Source organism: Staurois parvus, unplaced genomic scaffold, assembly GCF_062004578.1.
Source record: "Staurois parvus isolate SC_StPar_1 unplaced genomic scaffold, SC_StPar_1.0 ptg000114l, whole genome shotgun sequence".
NCBI lineage: Eukaryota > Metazoa > Chordata > Amphibia > Anura > Ranidae > Staurois > Staurois parvus.
Genome location: NW_028317910.1, coordinates 8387645 through 8407591, shown reverse-complemented (window position 1 = coordinate 8407591; position 19947 = coordinate 8387645). Strand labels below are relative to the sequence as shown.

The 19947-nt window shown below is 41.6% G+C and overlaps 1 protein-coding gene across 14 annotated transcripts in view; it reads left to right on the top strand.

Annotated features, from left to right (window-relative positions):
* Positions 1–19947, top strand: part of MICAL3 (microtubule associated monooxygenase, calponin and LIM domain containing 3) — a 236282-nt gene that overhangs the window by 74331 nt on the left and 142004 nt on the right. For all 14 annotated transcript variants that reach the window (XM_089671866.1, XM_089671864.1, XM_089671865.1 and 11 more), the window contains exons 2-7: positions 5704–6042; positions 9813–10020; positions 15456–15572; positions 17083–17184; positions 17272–17427; positions 19009–19109. In XM_089671866.1, the coding sequence (XP_089527992.1) occupies positions 5779–6042; positions 9813–10020; positions 15456–15572; positions 17083–17184; positions 17272–17427; positions 19009–19109 (948 nt within the window). In that variant the 5' untranslated portion in view covers positions 5704–5778. The remainder of the gene's footprint in view (positions 1–5703; positions 6043–9812; positions 10021–15455; positions 15573–17082; positions 17185–17271; positions 17428–19008; positions 19110–19947) is intronic.

The window sequence follows — 19947 nt, the reverse complement described above, 5'->3', positions numbered from 1 at the left end:
TGTCCTCTGAGCCCCATACTTTACTCTACGTTGCTCCACTGCCCTCTGGGTTTCCTGACCCTTTGCTCTCCTACACACTGCAGTCCCTATGCCTTACTCTGCTGCCCTATGGACTTCCCAACACCTTGATCCTCCACTCTCTGGACCCCGACGCCTTGCTGAGCTGCACTGTGGGATCCCTGATGCTTTACTCCACTCTCTTGTGCCATTTCTCTTCACACTCACAGCTGTATATACTTCAACTGTTCTCTGGGCTTATGACATTTTGTTCTCCCGTCCTCTGGGCTCCCTGATGCATTGGCCTGTTACTCTTTGGGCCCCGGCACTTTGCTCTGCTGCTCTTTGGCCTTGCTTCGCTGCTCTCTTGTGCCATTTCTCTTCACACTTACAGTTGGCTTATTGTGCATCCATCTGGGCTTGTGACACCGTGTTGTGCCTTGCACCGCCGCCCTCTGGGTCCATGTCCATTTGCTCTGCTGCCTTCTAAACCCAGGACACCTTGCTTCGCAGCTCTCTTGTGCCTCCTGTCTTTAAACTCGCAGTTGGCTTATTGTACAGCCTTCTGTGGTTTTCTCTTGAGGTGTCATGTCCTTTCCTGCGGGGTCAACTAAGTTCTTGGAAATCTGTTTTTATTGTTTCCAGGTATGGTCTGTCTCAGGATGTGAACACAGCACTGTGTCACCTTCCTCTGCCCTCCTATATGAATTATTCCTGGTATGCGACCTCTCTTCCTGTGTTCTACATCACAATATGTATATGAACCATTCTGTACTTCTGACATTCTTTTGTCTGCCCAGCTCTCAGTCAAGGAAGATGTCACGGAGACCACCAGCCATCTACTACTGACCTATCTCTCTGGCATGAAGTGTTTTTATTGATTTAAACAGAAAAAAAGTCTTCTTTAGAATCTTCATGTGTATTGGCACATACACTGATCAGCCACTACGTTATGACCACCCACCTAATATTGAGTAATGCCCCCTTTTTTGGCCAAAACAGCCCTCAACTGTGTAGACATGGAGATGACGACGACAGCTTTTGTTATATTTAGTGGTGTCTTCTCAGTAGTATGAGGATGCTGCACCTTCATCTTGTCTCAAAATACCAACCAAAATTGTTCTCTTCGTTCCTCCCAAGACCTCCTGCTCTCTAGCTCCCTTGTCACCGCCTCTCATGCTTGCCTCCTGGACTTCTCCAGAGCTCCTCCCATCCTCTGAAACACCCTACCCCAATCTAGCGCCTACTCTGTCTACTTTTTAGATGATCCCTGAAAACTCATCTCTTCAAGTTGGCCTATCCTGCCCCCTACCTAACAACTGTACATGTATTTTCTCCATCAGCCCATCCCCAACAGTTATTACCTTTTTGCATCACTTGATCCTCCCTCTTAGATTGTAAGCTCTTGTGAGAAGGCCCTCTGATTCCTACTGTATTAACTTGTATTGTAATTGTCTGCCCTTATGTTGTAAAGTTCTGCGTAAACTGTTGATGCTTTATAAATCCTGTATAATAATAGAATATTGTCTCCAAGACCTTTGCACGTCTGGAAATCTCTCAATGATTGTCTATAACCTGAGGAGGTAACTTCTGCAGTTGTTGGGACTCTTCAGCCTTTCACGTTGCTGCTTTTGCAGTCCACTAATAGATTGTTGTATGACAGTTCACCCTGGCCATGTACAGTGGAATGTTTGAACTTCACAGCTGAAGAGCGATACCTGAGCATGTGCGAGGTTCCAGCCAGCGCAGTTTCTCCCTCTTCTTCTTCTTTCCATCTCTTCCTCGCACACTCCAGAAGAGCAGCAGCCTGGACAATAGGATCGTTTATTTCCAGCCTGATGTCCTAAATGTTTTATTAGGAATGCACTCTACTTAATTCCTTTTGCGAACGTCTGATTGCGTGCCAAAATAATCGCGTCGCTCTCCAGAATCAGCAGGCTGCTCAGGCCCAGCGCTCACTGAGAGAGTGATATTAACTGATGGGATGCACAGAACTTAGATTTAAACAATGGCTCTCTCTGCAGGGGAAGTTTAACCCTTTGTGTGCCAAGCAACAGAATCACTTACCCAGTCCAGGGATGATGAAACCAGTCCCCCTGGCTTTGTTTTAAGCAATAAACCTCTCTATATGCAAAGTTGTAAGAAGTAACGGTAGAGTTAAAGTTGTGATCCTAAGGGAAGGAGACATTTTTTTTGTGCATAGTCAACTTCTGCTTTGGTATACTTTTTTTGTGTGCATCCAGCAGCAATCATCATAGATAATCTCTGACTGTGCGAACAGCCATGAATAGCTGCCGGCAACCTGTCATTGAAGTGTACAGGCTTGGTGGCTGCAGCTAGCTCCTCACAGATGTCAAACACAGCAGCAGGAATCTGAAGATTCCTCTTGCTGCCATTCGCACTGTCACAAAATACACGTGAATGTAGCCCAACATAGGATGCCTGTACGCAGCTCCAGCTGCATAAACAAATTACTTATTCTTGTTGTATGAATGATTCCCCAGAGACAAAGGTAACCAGGATAACTAGAAAGGGGGAATCTCAGCCGTAAGGACAAAGATGGCAATAAAAACTCAACAGAGGTTCTAACCCCTCCAACCTCCACCCCAAAAATAAATGTGTGTGTGTGTGTGTGTGTGTGTGTGTGTGTGTGTGTGTGTGTGTGTGTGTGTGTGTGTGTATATATATATATATATATGCGCGCGCACACACTGTACTAATATATATGGCTTTAAATATACTGCCACATCATTACTACAGAGCAGAAAATCTTATTTTTGAGAAGTTGATTTTGGATGAAAGTAGGTTGTTGGGCCATGCTGTGATTTCTGAATGGTCTACAGGCTAGGTGCTTCCCCCCTTCTTCTTTTTTTTTTTTTTTTTTTTTGAAAAGTTGAGGTGTACCAGTGTGTTATGGAAGGCAAATGGATAAATACATATAAGGGACCAGTTTTACCTGTCGAATTTATTTCTGTCCATCCTGTCCTGCGATTTACACAGTTCTGCCACATAGCACAGCAGGACAGGAGTCTCCTGTCTGGCAGGACAGGAGACTTGCTTTTTCTCTGCTTCAGACCCCTAGTCCTTATCCCTCCCCTAGCCTGTGATTGGACACAGAAAAGAGAAGCAGTAGATTCTTCTACCTGTATGTTTCTTGTTTGCACATGAACACTGTAGTATCACTGATTGGCTGTTGCGTCCTGCTCTCTGAGCTTCGCTGTACAGGGACTGCAAAGGCCGATGCCAAGTAAAGTTCTGATACGTATACTGCTTGGCAAGAAAAGTCTGTTAGGATATAGTAATTAATATAGAGCTGCATTACAGTGTGATCTGTTTTCATACCTGGAGTTCAGCCTTAACCTGGTTTCCTGACGGCAGCAGAACTTCATCTAATTTTAGCCCATAAATAGGGGCATATTTGTAAAGTCGGTGAATTTTCCTGGTACGTGTGTTTTTAAAATGACAGTGATTCACAACCAGTAAATGTTTAAAAGTCACATTTACGGCTTTTAAAATTTGCTCCTTTTTTTTTTTTTTTCTGTTAGCCACATCATACACTTTGATTTTATATAACATCAGCATTGTAATAATACAAACAATTTTTACAATCAAATGTAAGCTTACTTCAGAAATGTTTTATGTTGTTCTTTTCAATATGCGACACCACAGCACCTACTTACAGGGCATAGTGACACAGCATTCAAAGAAGCAAGAGCCCATTCATACTGGAATGCTGTGAGGGTTTCCCGCATTTAGAACGCACTGCACTTGTGATCTGCAGCAGGTGTCAATGCAGTGTTAAGGACACCCCAAACGCAGGGCAAACAAATTTACAATGTGATCCCCTTTCAGTGCGTTTCCAAAAGTAGCGTATGGAATGGACAGAAATTGCACCGCATGTGAATCACACTGGAACGTGCAGCACATTCCTTGTAATTCCTAGTATGAATGGGCCCTAAGTGTGTGTGGATATGTTTACAAACTTCAAGATCATTCCGGTTAATAAGAGTAGGCTAGAAATACAATGCAGACGTGAATATGGTTTTTCCTTTAGATATGCTTTAACCTTCATGTGTGATGGATGACCCAGACAGCTGGGGGAAGATGTCTTATTTTCAAGCCTGTTGTAAAATGCTTACAGGAAACTCAAGAAGAAACTGCAGGAAGTTGTGACATTCTCCCTGTCTGGGCTGCAGTGTCATGGTTGTGCTACGTGACCCCGGGAGCACTCAATCGATGCCTCCAGCACTCATTGACTTGTGGGCAAAGCTTTTGTGGCAGAGTTATGTCACTACAAAACCTTGCTCTGCAGCTGCTGTGGCACGTCAAGTCCCAGTAAATGTAAGTTTGTCCTTGCATGCTGAGATTTTTAGTTCTAGCCGTGCATTGTATAGGACTAGTTCACATCATGCCGCTGTGCTGGTGTGCTTTGCAGTAAAATGATCAGACCTACAAAAAAAAAACAAAAAGATTTTATAATCATTTAAAATCTCATTTAGAATCTCAGGACAGAAGTCCTGTAAATCTCCCTATCAGGAGCCACAGAAAAAAAACCTGTTCTCCCCATTAGAGGGGTTTCCCTTCTATTCCTGTTCTGGTTGGATATTGGTGCCATTTAGCAGCTGCCCTATTAGGTGTCCCTGTCAGTCACTTTCTTCTGGAAACCTCTGTGCTTTGCCATTGTGGTTGATACATTTTGCACATATGATGGCATCACTTTTGAGAATTCTTTTTGCATTTTGTTTTGAATGATGAATCTGCAGTTTCTGTCCTTACTGGGTCTTCTTCTTTTTGTTTTCTTCATGTTGCTTTGTGAACCCAGACATATTTTTTACTTGACAATCTATTCTCCTGTACAGCTGCACCTGTAATTGGGATTTATGTACGGGAAGGGCCAGTTCACGCCACAAAAACGCACTCCGAATGCACTCCAGATACGTTTCTGCTTACAGTTCACACCACACTGCTTTCCGGTGCAGTTTGCTACGTTCCAGTATGGTTCTGTGCAGAAAGTGCAGCATGTCCTGCTTTTTTACGGCACCGGAAAGTGACTGGAACTGACTGCACTGGTGTGAACTAAGGCCATTGCAATACATGGAAAACACTGTGCATGCATTTTTGATGCAGAAAAAAAAACGCACTGGACTGCATCTGGTGTGAACCAGCCCTAAGGGCTAATTCACACTAGATGACTGGACAGTGGTTTCCATGTATTCCAATGGCCCTAGTTCACACCAGTGCAGTCAGTTCCAGTCAGTTTCTGGTGCTGAAAAAACAAAAAAACAAAATGCTGCATTTTTTCAGCACAGAACTGTACTGGAGCATAGCAAATTGCATCAAAACTGCACCAGAACGGAGTGTGGTGTGAACCATAAGCAAAAATGTATCCGGAGTGTGTTTTTTGTGGCGTGAACTGCTCCTAAAATTTTGTTTTTGTTGCCACTGCGTAGTCTTTTACAGATGGCAATGTCACATATATCAGTTTTGTAATTTAAAAAAGACACTTTATTTTTTTTTTTTTTTTTAAATAAAATTTCCCTCTGCAGTCCCAAATGCCTGAATAGGGAATTGTGGAAAGGTTGTACAAATATTTCAGGCTGGTAATTGGCAGCATTATGAGTAACACCTATTTTTTTTAGTTTTTAATTTTCCTCCAGCTTCCTGGAGTTCCATCAGTAGTAATTCACCCTATTCTTTGTGTTCCAGGTAAAAGATGGCAGTCCTTTAGAGGAGACTAAAAAGAGAGCCGCGGTGGTGGCTCCCCTCCCCCTGGCCTGAACAATGGAGGATGGCCAAAACGATAAGGTGAACCTGGCTCACGTCCTGTTTGACCGATTCGTCCAGGCCACCACCTGCAAGGGGACATTAAAAAGTTTTCAAGAACTATGCGACCACCTGGAGCTGAAACCTCGGGACTACCGCTCCTTCTACCCCAAACTCAAGTCCAAACTTAACTACTGGAAGGCAAAAGCTCTGTGGTCGAAATTGGACAAGCGAGGGTCCCATAAGGACTACAAGAAGGGCAAAGCCTGCAGCAACACCAAGGTGAGGATGGCAGCCATAACAGGAAGGTCTAATGTCATTTCAATCACATCACACTTTATTGTAACGTTTGCCTGGCATTCTTTTTTTACATTCTTGTCCGGTGTTTACTTGCACTCTTTCATATTTCCATTGTTATGGTTTTATATCCGGGTTTGTAAATCTCATTCCAGTGGCTATCTATGTACATAAACTGATCACAAACAAGGCAGCAGTTTGTGTTTTTTTTTTTTTTTGTTCAGTTTCAGATAGAGTAGTCAAGGATTTGGGACTCTGTCAGGTTTTTATTGTGGTCTGTGTACCTACTGGATAAATTCACCCTCTCATTTTGTCCTAGTGACCATTTGTCTCTGGAACTGAAGGTGATGGGTAATCCAAATGTTGGAATTGTCATCAGAACTGAAAGTGATGGGTAATCCAAATGTTGGAATTGTCATCAGAACAAGGTGTGAGGGGAAAATCTTTCAGTGGGGACACCTGTTCTAGTGATAACTATGAGAGGGAGAATACCACATTATACCACTAGATGGAGCTGGCGATCATAGGTAATGCTTATTTCCTCGAGCGTTGGCTCCATCTAGTAGCTCTAATGCAGTATTTTCCTGGTTCCCTCTATTCGGTATGAATGAATAACCTTCGACCCGGAAAGAAAATAGCCTAAAACATTCAATGTACCCCCATTTACACAGAATGAATGTACATGATGTTTTTCAGGATGAATAGCACTGCAAATCCCTTTTTTTTTTTTTTTTTTTTTTTTTTTTTTTTTTTTTTTTTTTTTTTTTTAAAACCACTTGCCCTCCGGAGGATTTCCCTCCCCTTCCTGACCAAGCCATTTTTTGCATTGCAGCACTGCATTACTTTAACTGACAATTGCGCGGTCATGCAATGCTACACCCACATTAATTTTATGACCTTTTTTTTTTTTTTCCCCGCGAATTGAGCTTTCTTTCAGTGGCATTTTTTCTTTTCTTTTTTGCGCTATAAAAAAAAAAGATTGACAATTTAGAAAAAAACAATATTTTTGACTTTTTGCTATTAAACATGTCCAGTAAAAAAAAAAATCCTCATAAATGTAGGCCAAAATGTATTCTGCTACATGTAAATTAATTAATTTATGTGAAAGTTATAGTGTTTACAAATGGCAGAATATATCACTGACATCCCCAATATAGTGATCCGTGCTAAAAAAAAAAAAGCACTGACACTGTACTAATGGCACTGGGTAGGAAAGAGTTACCATGGGGCGATCAAAGGATTAACTGTGTGCTGTGTGTGTTACTGTGGGGCTGTGTGCTTGTGTTCTGTTTTACTCTGTACTGTGTCTGTGTTTCACTGTAAGCACACTCCTTTGGATGGCTGTGCTGTACACAGCCATCCAATGCAGTGTGCACCAGCTAACAGGAAGGAGAACGATGTATTGTTTACATACCGTTCTCCTCCCCGTCAGAGATTCTCGTGAAGCGCCGGAGAGTAATCACCTCGCAGTAATCGCCTTGCACACCCCCTACCCGTAAATGCAAAATCACTTGTATATTTCTGCTATAGGGCAGTCGGGAAGTGGTTAATAAATGTCTCTGTTTACTAATAAACACTGTTGCCCGGAGTAGTAATTAAAAATTGGTTTTGTTATAGCCCAACTCTAGTTTTTGTTTTCTCCTTATGAACACAAATTTGTCTACAGTGGGGGAAATAATTATTTGATCCCCTACAGATTTTGTAAGTTTGCCCACTTACAAAGAAATGAAGGGTCTATAATTTTTATCGTATGTGTATTTTAAATTTTAAGAGATCAGATTATCAACCAAAAATCCAGAAAACCATGATACAGATGTTTATAAATTGAGTTGCAGTTCAGTGAGTGAAATAAGTATTTGATCCCCTACCAACCAACAATAATTCTGGTTCCCACAGACTGGCTATGTGTTATTACTACGATTTTTTTTTTCTATATTTTTATTTTTTTATTTATCTACCTTTGCAGATGATATATTAATGTATATTTTTTATTTTTTATTTGCTTTCTCTTTCAGTGCATGTATGTATCTATGTATATGTGTATATGCATGTGTATATATTTATGTATATGCGTTTATAGAAATTACAAAAGATTGCACTTTAAATAACCCCCTTCAACCCCTCGCCTTATAACAAGTAGAGAAGGTGGAGCTTTGCTCCCAAGGCATTTAGCCCTGGTTATTTACCACTTGACCTTCATACAGGCTGGTCATTAGCTCTGAGGAAAGGGATTCGTCCCCGAAACGCGTCAGCCATTTGACCGCACTGACAGTGGGAACACCTTGGCCATCGTCATTTTGCAGTGCTTTTTAGATATAAGCTTCGTCTGTGAGTATGTTTTTATCTTTCACTCCTTTCAAAAAACCTTGGATAATGCACTAGGGGTGTGCGCCACCTGTTTTTTTCTTTATCCAGTGGTTGATCTCCCCGTGTGAGGAGGGCTGCAACCCTGAAGCATTTCCTTTGGTTGTCGCTGTCCTGGTTCCCTTGGCTTCCCCTTGTGCTGTGCATATCCTGAGGAGTTGGAGAGTACATACGTTACCCTGGATATATAACATTCTATCCACAAGTAGATTAATACGCAGAATCGTCTGCTGAATGTCTACATATGAAATATGAGATACCTGCTGGGATGGTTAAGGAGATATTGTTTTCTGCTCTCCTGTTGATCTCAGCTAGGGGATGTAATATACCAAACAATTTGTATTAAAGTGAGCCATCTGAATATGTGCTCCATGTTTATGTAGTTATGTCCTATTTGAAGATATAAAATTATATGGAAAAGTGAGTTTTTAAATGTACGTCCTGTTTTTAAGACTACCTGGAATGTCTTTGAGGCTCCGTGAGGGCTTGGTTTATGGTTTTTCCCTTCTCCAGCAAGAGTCTCACAGACATAGGGGCACCAGATAGTGAGGTTAATAGCCATGACACCCTCCCAAAGAGTTGCTGCCTGTGATCTCTGTCATCAAACAGACCACATGTCACTCAACAGAGAAGGAAGGGGGATATCGCAGGAATCTGATTTGGGAGATACAAGATGGAGGGGTTTGGAGCAAAATGGATGACCGCGTCCATCTCTGTGTGCACAATTGCTACACCATGTATTGTAAAATCTTGTACGAGAACCTTCTTCCCTCAGCCAGAACACTAAAGATGGGTCGTGGATGGGTCTTCCAGCATGACAATGACCCAAAACATACCTCCAAGGCAATAAAGTGGCTTAAAAAGCAGCACAATTAAGGTCATGGAGTGGCATAGCCAGTCTCCAGACCTTAATCTTATAGAAAATTTATGGAGGGAGCTGAATCTTTGAGTTACCTTAAGGATTTAGAGAAGATCTGTAAAGAAGAGTAGATCAAAATCCCTCCTGAGATGTGTGCAAACCTGGTAACCAACTACAAGAAATGTCTTACCTCCTGTGCTTGCCAACAAAGATTTCTCCACCAAGTACTAAGTCACGTTTTTCTTGGGGATCAAATACTTATTATACTCACTGAACTGCAACTCAATTTATAACATTTTTACTGTTTTGTTTTTTTTTTTTTTCTGGATTTTTGATTGATATTCTGTCTCTAACATATAAAATACACCTTATAATACAAAGAAAAGAAGGGTCTATAAATTTTGTCTATAAATAAGTGGGCAATCTTACAAAATCTGCAGGGGATCAAATAATTTTCCCCATTGTATGCTACTGACATTGTTCATGTAGAAATACTGTACACTTGTTTATTACTCACTGTCTATCTCTGCAGTGTCTGATTATTGGCGCAGGGCCATGCGGTCTGCGTACTGCCATTGAGCTCTGCTTCCTCGGGGCCAGGGTGGTGGTGGTGGAAAAGAGAGATGCCTTTTCGCGAAACAATGTCCTTCATTTGTGGCCCTTCACTATCCACGACCTGCGGAGCCTGGGAGCCAAGAAATTCTACGGCAAGTTCTGCGCTGGGGCCATTGATCACATCAGTGAGTATTGTGAGCTTTGTCATAACGTGGTATTCAGAATCGGGCAGATGTGTTTTGGGTCACATTTGGATGTATGTGCATGTTTTTTTAAAGTCGAAAACAAGTAGGCTATAATTTAAGAGCAACTTAAATCGGCATCAGTTCCCTGTCCTCCTGATCCGTACTGCCATTTGCTGGCCTCTCACAGATGTTGGCTTTCTCTGCCCTCAATCATCTTTGCTCTTCATAATGTGTGGGTGTAATCTTTAGGCCTGAAGTGTGTGTGTGTGTGTGTGTGTGTGCGTGTGTATGGTGATCACATCCTACCTTCATCAACCTTTTCTCAAGGGAAAATAAATTTGGTTCAGTTAACCCCTTGTTAATTTAGTTGCTTGCCTGTGCAGTTTTTCCAGTTTCCTGTCAACTGGTGCCCAAAAACTGATTTTTCGATTTCACAATTTTAGGCCTTGAGGCATGTTCACACCACATGCAGCGCAGTGCTTTTTTCTGCATCAAAAAGCATGAAAGTAGGTTATATAGGTTTCCTTCATAGAACTGTACTGTAATGCAGTAAAAAGCTTCAAAAACGCACAAGACCCCAGTACAGTTGAGAGAAAAAAAACCCGGAAAAGCATTGTTTTGGTGAAAATAAAGACTTTGCAATTAATGCAATAAAAAAGGGGGGAAAAAAGGATCTGGAAACACATCAAAAAAGCATAAAAAAAACACTGGAATGCATTAAAGCACATGCAGAAATGGATCTGGAGGACATTTTTGTGGTGTGCACTGGCCTTTATAGTCTTGTAGGTGTTTGATACAGTTCCAGGACATGGTCTTGTTATGGGAGATCAAACACAGCTGATGGTCCCTGGGGGTAGAGATAAGGTGACCAAACAGAAAACCAGCACTGAACTGAACTGGTGCAGGGAATTTGTTTTCCAGAGAATAAAACTTTGATTTGTTGGCATTAAAAGCTTTTGCATGGCCCAGTGTGATGACCTCATCCTTGTATACTGCAGTAACCAATAGAAGATAATGTCTCTGCCATCACCGCCAAGCTTTGTACTTCTCCCTATCCCTGCCAGTGACATCTACTTTACTGCTGCATAATTTTACGATGTGCTTCCTCAGGAAGATTGAATCTCTGTGCAATGTTCTCCTGGTTTCCGCTGACTTCTTCTGTCCTCCATCCATATATGTCACACTAACAGTTTGATGCATATTTTTGTTACAATTACTACACAGATGATTGGGAAAGTAATCAGGCTGATGGAGGGTCCATCTTCTCAAGGGATGAAGGGATTTCACATAATGATTATTTTGTGGCCAATCTGAATAACTGTTCATCTGCAATCCTCATTTTTTAAGCAGATTGTACAGACAATTCAGAGAGTAATTAGAGATGTTTATCACTGGCTCTTTCATCACTCATTACATGAGAAATCGATTACCTGATCATTACAGATGGTAATCAAATCTGTTGTGGAAGGGTTAGATGCCTTGTCAGATTTTTGTTACTGTTTGTGAACCCACTGGGCAGATTCACCCTCTATTTGTCCTGTGACCACTGACCTTGCTACAGAAAGTGAAGGAAGAGCAGAGTGTTGTATCTGTGACTAGAACAGGAATAGAGAGGAAATCTCCTCCTCTTTCAATGGGAACAGCTGTTCTAGGGATTTCCTCTTGCTTCCTGTTGTGTTTTGGGACCAAAAGTTGAGGAAAAGCTCGAGTTTTTTCTTGAGGAAGATCATGGTAGCCAGTAAGGTTGCCGGTAGGTACTGGACAGTACTAATTTGGGTAATTGGTATCTTGGCACACCAGGTCCATTCTTCATGATTCTGTTTGTGCTGTCCTGCTCCAGGAGGGGCAGACTTTGAGCTTCCTGTGTTGGGTACTGTGGCTTTTGGCAGTAGCTTGATCTCTGCCACTGCATGTGGTGGTCGAGGAAGGGGTCGAAGGGGTGAACTCCCAAATTTCTGCTTCAGGTAATGAAGTTCCCTACATAGTTTACCCTGTAAGGGCTCTCCTCCGGGTTTGATCCGTTCTGAATCCTTGCCCATATCTGGCCTTTCTACTGTGTTTTTTCTTTTAATCAGGAAAACGTTTTAGTTTTATACAGAGACAAACCAAAGCAAACAAGGTGTTGCGCACAACATCAGGGGACAAAATCAGTAATATAACATAAAAATATTATGTTTGTAGGCACACAGAACATCCGATATTACAAAGCACAGGAACATACAAGGATCCAACCATAAAATTTAGTTTTTCCAAGTCAAATATTAACATATATGAGAGGATGTCATTACAATTTTAGATTCAAACATCCAGCCTTAACCTGCAGGATGGACAGGGATATAGGGTGTGGGGGTGGGTGAGTCAGGCTCTTTCTACTGTTTCAGGGGCAGGTTGCTACAATTTCTTTGTGTCTGGGGAGGAATTTTTGGCAGACATCTCAGGGATGCGAAAATTGCTCCTAGGGGTTCTCACTAGGCTGGGATGCAAATATGGGTGCTCTATCGCCCTTCCTGTCAGAGTATCATTCTGTGGACAAGAATGTGGAAGAGGAAGCCTGTGAGGATTAAGACTGCTGTTTTGAAGAGCCCTCTCAGGCCCAGACCTTCAACGTTTTCCTATCTTGGGTGCAGAGGAATAAAGGTACCGTATTTTTCGCCATATAAGACGCACCCAATTTTAAAGGAGGAAAATCTAGAAAAAAAAGATTCTGAACACAATACTGTAGTAAAATATTTTATATCAACTGTATAAAGTTAACAGCAGTTTAAGAACAATTTTATGCCAACCATGTAACATATTAAGAACTATCTTTACTCTCATTAACAGTCAGTAAACAGTGAAAGTAATAATAGCCAGTAACATTGCCCCCACATTAGTAATAATAGGCAGTAACATTGCCCCCACATTAGTAATAGCCAGTAACATTGCCCCCACATTAGTAATAATAGCCAGTAACATTGCCTCCAACATAGTAATAATAGCCAGTAACATTGCCCCCACATTAGTAATAATAGCCAGTAACATTGCCCCCACATTAGTAATAGCCAGTAACATTGCCCCCACATTAGTAATAATAGCCAGTAACATTGCCCCCAACATAGTAATAATAGCCAGTAACATTGCCCCCACATTAGTAATAATAGCCAGTAACATTGCCCCCAACATAGTAATAATAGCCAGTAACATTGCATTGCCCCGCTCCTCACCTGTTGTTGTAGATCCGCGCTATGGTAGGATCCACGAGCAGAGGGGGTGATGACGTCAGCGCGCACCGCCGGGTGTACTAAGATGGCCGACCGCTCCAGAGATAGGCCAAAGCCTTGGCCTTTCCTACGGCCGTGGCCGCTCCTCACGGATCCTCTCTCTATTTGTCGTATAAGACGCACCAACTTTTCCCCCCCAGTTTTGGGGAAGAAAAAGTGCGTCTTATACGGCGAAAAATACGGTAGTTTTTTTTTGGGAATGCCTTCAGAATAAAATTAAAATTGCCACTTCCGGAATCTACTTTTCTGAAGATCACAGGGTTTGCATCCTGGAGGACAACAAAATTCCTAAATCTTTTTCTATCTATCCTTATTTGCAACAAGTGATGTATGGTGATTTGGGCTCATCTAGAGAAGATGTTCTCAACTTTCAAAAGCATTCTTCTGGTGGGCAAGGTTCTGGTCTTTATGGATGTTATGAACCAGAAGTTGAACGCTCTCATTAAGGTATCGTTTTCTTTGACCATTGCAACTTTGCGGCTGACAGTGGCTGCAGGAGTATGCCCAGCACTGAAAGCGTGGTCAAAAAGCGTTCTGGTCCAGGGAAATTATTTCTGAGGACCCTGTCATTGGACAAAACCTTGAGTAGTTCCCAAAAACCTTGACCTTCTTGATGGATGCCTTGGAAGATTCCATTAGGTGATTTTTTTGACTGGGTGTTGTCTGTCCATATAAAGAGAATCCTGTGACTCAATGCTGATCTGCTGAACTCCTGTGGAAGAAGCAAATTGAGCATGTGTCTTTTGAGTGCTAACATACGCTTGGGATGCCATTTGAATCCTTCTTTCCAGAAGGTGACTTGGGAAAAAAAAACACACTATTGCCCCTGAAAAATGTGGCAAAACTGATGGGTCAGAAGCTGAAACCTGCTTGCTTTTTGTCAGCCACAGGCCTTAGGCTCCAGGCAGAAGCCTACCAAACAGTTCTGCAAGAACTGGTACTTGAAGGCCGCCAAAGTCCAGAAACAAGTCCACGTCCCAATCAGAGTAAGCAATGTCGGTACGTGAGAGGAGGCTGTACAACTGTGCAAGAGTGAACTTTTAGGCTGGAGTTCAGCCTAAAGTGGTGCAAGGATTTGTTTCAGAATAAAAACCTGGAAGAATTACTAATCCCACTCCTGTGGGGTGTGGATGAAGTTCTTTAATGTATGTAAAATAAAAATGACTGTTTACTACTCCTTTTTAAAAATTAAAACCTTCTTGTGGTTTAAGATCAATTTTACATTTACTCTATCCTTTTTCCTGTCATCGATTTTTGTAGTACAGCAGAGATGAGAACAGTTGCCAGCTGAACTTACTGTACACTTGCACATGAGGACATTTGTGAGACAGATGTAATATAAGATTGCAGGTATCTCTGTGCCAGTAAAAACATGCCCTCACCTCTTTTTAATTTGGAATTTGTAAGGGTTTGGGGTATTTTTTTTTTCTTTCATGATTCCATAATATTTTTCTCAAAATTAAGTGATTCCATATTTTTTACCTTTTGCTTGATCTGCAAAAACAGTTGTACCAAACTACAGTCTTTCTTTTTTTCTTGTTTGTGTTTCTTAAAGTCAGAAGGTTGGAATGCTAAATTAAAATAGTTTTGAGGCATGTCTGATTTTTTTTTTTTTTTTTCCTACACAAACAATTGAATGAACATTTTCTAAGAATAGTGATTCCATACTTTTTGCCAGGGGTTGTATTTGAGACAAGTACACACTTTTTTAGAGGGATATTCTTTGTTCAGACTTCAAACTCTGAACTTTGTTCTCAAGTGGTTGTAAACCTCAGACATTTGAACAAAGTGTAAGCATATGAAAAATTGTAAATGGCATGTATGATACAATCTGCCATTGTCATTAATACAGCATTTTTTTTGTATTCATGAGTCACTCTGTATCAGTTTTATCACTCGACCCTACCAGTAGATAAATTATTTTCTGACTACCTTTCACAAGCTAAACTGTCTAACAAAAGTGACAGTAGCAGTTGTTGGGACAAACCATATTGCATTCGGGATTGCTTAAAACTTTCAGCTGACTGTTAGACAGCTAGAACATCCCGACTGAGGTTCTAACCTGAACCTGCTCTTTTCAGAAAGGGTCATCCTTGGAGTTGCTGTAGAGTCTGCTGTAATACACAGGTTGGGTTTGCCACAGTAAATGTCCACTCCTCCACTTCTATATTCCAGGTATTCGCCAGCTACAGCTCATACTTCTGAAAGTGTCACTCATCCTGGGAATTGAGATTCATGTCAATGTTGAGTTCCAGGGTTTGGTTGAACCACCAGAAGATCAAGAAAATGAACGTGAGTAAAAAAAAAAATCCCTCACTAAATGTCGTCATAATGCACATAGTTTTAGAACATACTGTACATGTTCCATAAATACCTGTGTTATAGATTATTTGATATTAAATGTATGTATGATCTATTAAAGTTGTGATTTAATCTGCTTATATTTTATTTTCCATTGTTCCTCCCTGCCCCTTAACTTGCAATTTTTTTCCATTGCTTTTCTATATTCCATTTCCTTATTTTCATTACATATCCTTAAAGGAGAAGTACAGCCAAATCCCGTTTGACTGTACTTCTCCTGCGGATCACAGGAGTGCAGTTCGTTCTGCTCTCCTGTGACCTGTTTTCACCCGACAGCAGGCTAACGTCCACAGGTCCCAGTGGTGGAAAGATCCATCCAGATCCCTGGACCAGCAGCTGTCTCAGCCTGTGCCAGCCCCTCCCGTCCCCTCTACAGCCCAGCGCTACAGTGAGCACTGATAGTTCTGGCTCTCTGCTTAGAGCGGAGGGAGAGAACTGAGCAATCAGTGGTGTCTGATCGCTCAGTTCTCATACTTGGAACTGGTGGGGGACAGATGCAGGCAAATATACATTTTTAAAAAATGCAGGTAAATATAATTAAATAAAAACTAAACTTTCAAGCTGGGCAAACACGGGCCAAAAATCTGCTGAAACCAGTCCGTTCAGCAGTCAACTTTTTGCCTGTGTACAGCTCCTTGGCCAACCGAAGCTGGTCTCTGTTGAATGGGCATGCTAGAAAACCAGCAACTGATCAGCATTGTCAGCCAGTGGCTGCCAGCACTGATCAGTGTGTCCTGGCAGAATAGCTCAGCGGGGAGATCGTCGCACTAACTTAGGCTGCATTAGTACGGCGATCTGTATGTCTTTTCGCTCAGCCCACTAATGGGGGGGGGGGGGGGAACGACTTCCTGTGTGTGCCCATCATTAGACTCGGAGGTTGGGTCTCTGTACTTCTGTATTCAACGCAGGCAGATCGTGGCTAGTATGAGAGGCTGGCTACCCAAAAACATCATGACACCCTTCCTCAGTATGCTTCTCAAGAACCCTTAGCTGTGATACAAGCCTAGGGCTGGCTCTTGGGAGGAGTTATAATGGGCATTCCTAGGCAGGCTATGTTTGCCTTCACACCACCCTAGGTAACTCCCACATGTGATGCTAAGCTTCCATCATTGGAAGAACTGAAATCCAATGAATGAAAGGAATGAGCTAGGGACAGTCAGGTTTTGGAAGACAAAGCTAGATGATGCTGGATGTCAGCAGGTCAGATAGGTGGGCTCTAGTGCATATTGTGAGAAGCTTACAGTGCATTGAAATCATAATAAGCAATTTCAGTACTGGAGAGGAGCCTGAATAGCTATGCAAGATTGAGGGGAAGACTGGAGTTCAGCTTTAAATGACCATTTCATGTTTTGTATGTAATTTTTTGTTTCTGGATATATGTAGCGCAGAATAAGACTTATTTGAAAGGCACCTTCTGTAAAATCAATATTTTATTTGTCAGGTACAAGCTGGCGGGCCAAGTTCTACCCCAAAGGTCATCCAGTGTCCGAATTTGATTTTGATGTCATCATCGGTGCGGATGGCAGGAGGAACACATTGGCAGGTGAGTTGGAATCTTGTTTTGTTTTAGGGTTTTGTTGTCATGTGAAAAGCTGCTGAGATCTTTTTTGCTTCCTCACCTCCTCTCAAGGTTTCCGCAGGAAGGAGTTTCGTGGGAAGCTGGCCATTGCCATCACAGCAAATTTCATTAACAGGAACACTACAGCAGAGGCTAAGGTGGAAGAAATCAGCGGCGTAGCCTTCATCTTCAACCAGAAGTTCTTTCAGGACTTGCGAGAGGCCACAGGTCAGTGTCTGTAGACTGTCCTCTCATTTTTGTGTGGGATAATAATGACTGCTCTGGACCCTGGGGATCCAGAGGGCCCTATTAAGACATGAAACATGCTTAAACTCTTTGCAGTTGCTGCACATTTTGAGAGTGATTCTACTGGTGTTCCTTTGCTCCTCCTATTCCGCGTGAACAGCCTTGAAATGCTTCTGCACAGAACTTCTTTAGTGCAGTAGTAAGTAAGTATGTGCAGAAAGGAAAATGCATAAGAAAAACTAAGGATGCTACAGTAAAAGGGTACCACTTTAAAGTTTATCTGAACTTTTAGTACAGTTACCCTTTAAATTCATCCACTCCTAAGCATTACACTTCGTTTCCCCAACTCCTTTTGAGGTCTTCACTGTATGGATCACGTGGAACTACACAATTACTTCTCTAAATGTCTACAGGCTGGGCTCTGAGGCAGAGGAATTCAGTCTTATGGAGAGGCTGTCCACCTCTGGGATGAATAATGATGGCCTCTCACTATAAATGAATAGAGGGTCTTCCATGCATGTGGAGCCTCACCCATAGGTCTCTGGAACAGCAGCAGAGCTGCTCCCAGTGGAGCAGAGACCAGTAAATATAAGGCCCCATTAAAACTTGTGAATGGGGCTGTTTGCGGTTACTCACGGTAAAATTAGGATCCATTTGTTTAGGTGCATGCTGTTTGCAGACGTTTGCATGTATTTGCTTATGCAGCTATTATGTGTGGGTGATTGGCCCTGGACACAGACTATCTGCATCCAGGGCTGGTCATCCACAGGTAATTTTATAGATCCCCAATGAGTCCTCTGCAGGTAATCCTAAGCAACCCCATTCTCAATTTTGAATGTGGCCTAATATTGTGCAGAGGTTGTCACTTAATAAGCAGATCTTAGTGGACAACAGTATAAAGGGGAAAAAATAGATAATTTTTACAAATTTTTTTGCTTCTTTTGAATTTCCTGCATAAATTGATGCTCAGGTGTTTAAAATTGCAATTTTACTGCAAAGCTGAACTTAAGACAAACTGCTAAATACTCAGATAAAATGTATATATTGGAGCTGATTTACCTGCCATAGGATTTGTATTTCTGTTGATCCAGTCCTGAGGTTTATATTGCTCTGAAGCACAGCCCTGCCTGGCAGGGCAGAGAACAAGATTTTTTTCTGCTGCAGTTCAGTAACACTTGCAGGTCTTTTTCCTTCCCATGACTTTAATTGGATATTGAAAGGAGAAACTATAGTTTGCTTAGCCCATTTCTCTGTCACTCTTCTCTCTCCTATCGGCATGTTTCTTGTTAGCATATGAGTTCACCTGATTGCCCCCTTGTGGTGCTTCTCCCTCTCCTATCCTGAGTTCTGTCATATAGCAAAAGGCTGATACCAAATCAGATTCAGGCACTGACCAAATAAAAAAAAATAAAAAATTCAGTGATGTAAATACAGAGTTTCATTAATTTTGTGTTTTTAAATTAAGCAAGCAGAATTTTGTTATTCAGTCAGAATAAAGTTATTTTTGTATTTCCGTTCTCTACACTGGTTTCCTTCTCACAAGGTGCTACCTTTTATTTACAGGTATTGATTTGGAGAACATCGTCTATTATAAAGATGACACACACTACTTTGTCATGACAGCTAAGAAGCAGAGTCTGCTGGAGAAAGGGGTCATCTTACAGGTAACAGGCTGAATCCCATCCATTCATTATTGCAGCATAATAGCGAGCAAGATGACAGCCTTGGAACCAGTATAGAGCTTGTACAGCAGACAGTGGCCTCTTCCAACAGGGGATTGCTCTACAGACAGGTTTTCTTTTTCAGAATAAATGAAAGTGAAAATGGTACAATATCCATATGATTTTTGAGTTCCCTGTTTATTCTAAGTATTGCTTTTATATATGTTGATTGAGAGTACCCAAGCCACCTTTCAAGCTTTGAGTGCTATTACCGAACTCTTCAAATATATATATATATATATAAATATATATATAAATATATATAACAAAGGGTTCTTGGAGACTTATGGCTTAGCTAAGGAAGGAGGCACAGCAGATGCAGCTTTTAGGCTGACTATGACTGATTGAACAATTGTATTTGAACCGTCTGTAAGAGAAGAGTGACTGCTTGTGTTGCCCAGTTCAGCCTGTTTTTATTTCGTAATGGATAGATTTTTAAAGTGTGAGAACCCCCTTCAGATTATTGCATAGAGGACAAATAGGAAAGTGTCAGAGAAGATGGTGTTTTATTATAAATACAAACACTGAAGTGTTCCTGATGGGCAGTTTTTTATAGATCTTTTAATGGGGTGGAATTTTATATTCTAGTCCTGCCTATATAAAAAAAAGGAGAAATCTGCTATACATTCCTCTTTAAAGCCAAACTCCAGTCCTAAGTCTTGCACAGTTGTACAGGCTCCACCCTTGTATTGAGATTACTTACTCTGATTTCACAGCACACTTTGAGCTCCTAACAATGTGCATTAAACCGACTGCAGTGACTGGCTGAATTTTGATCCAT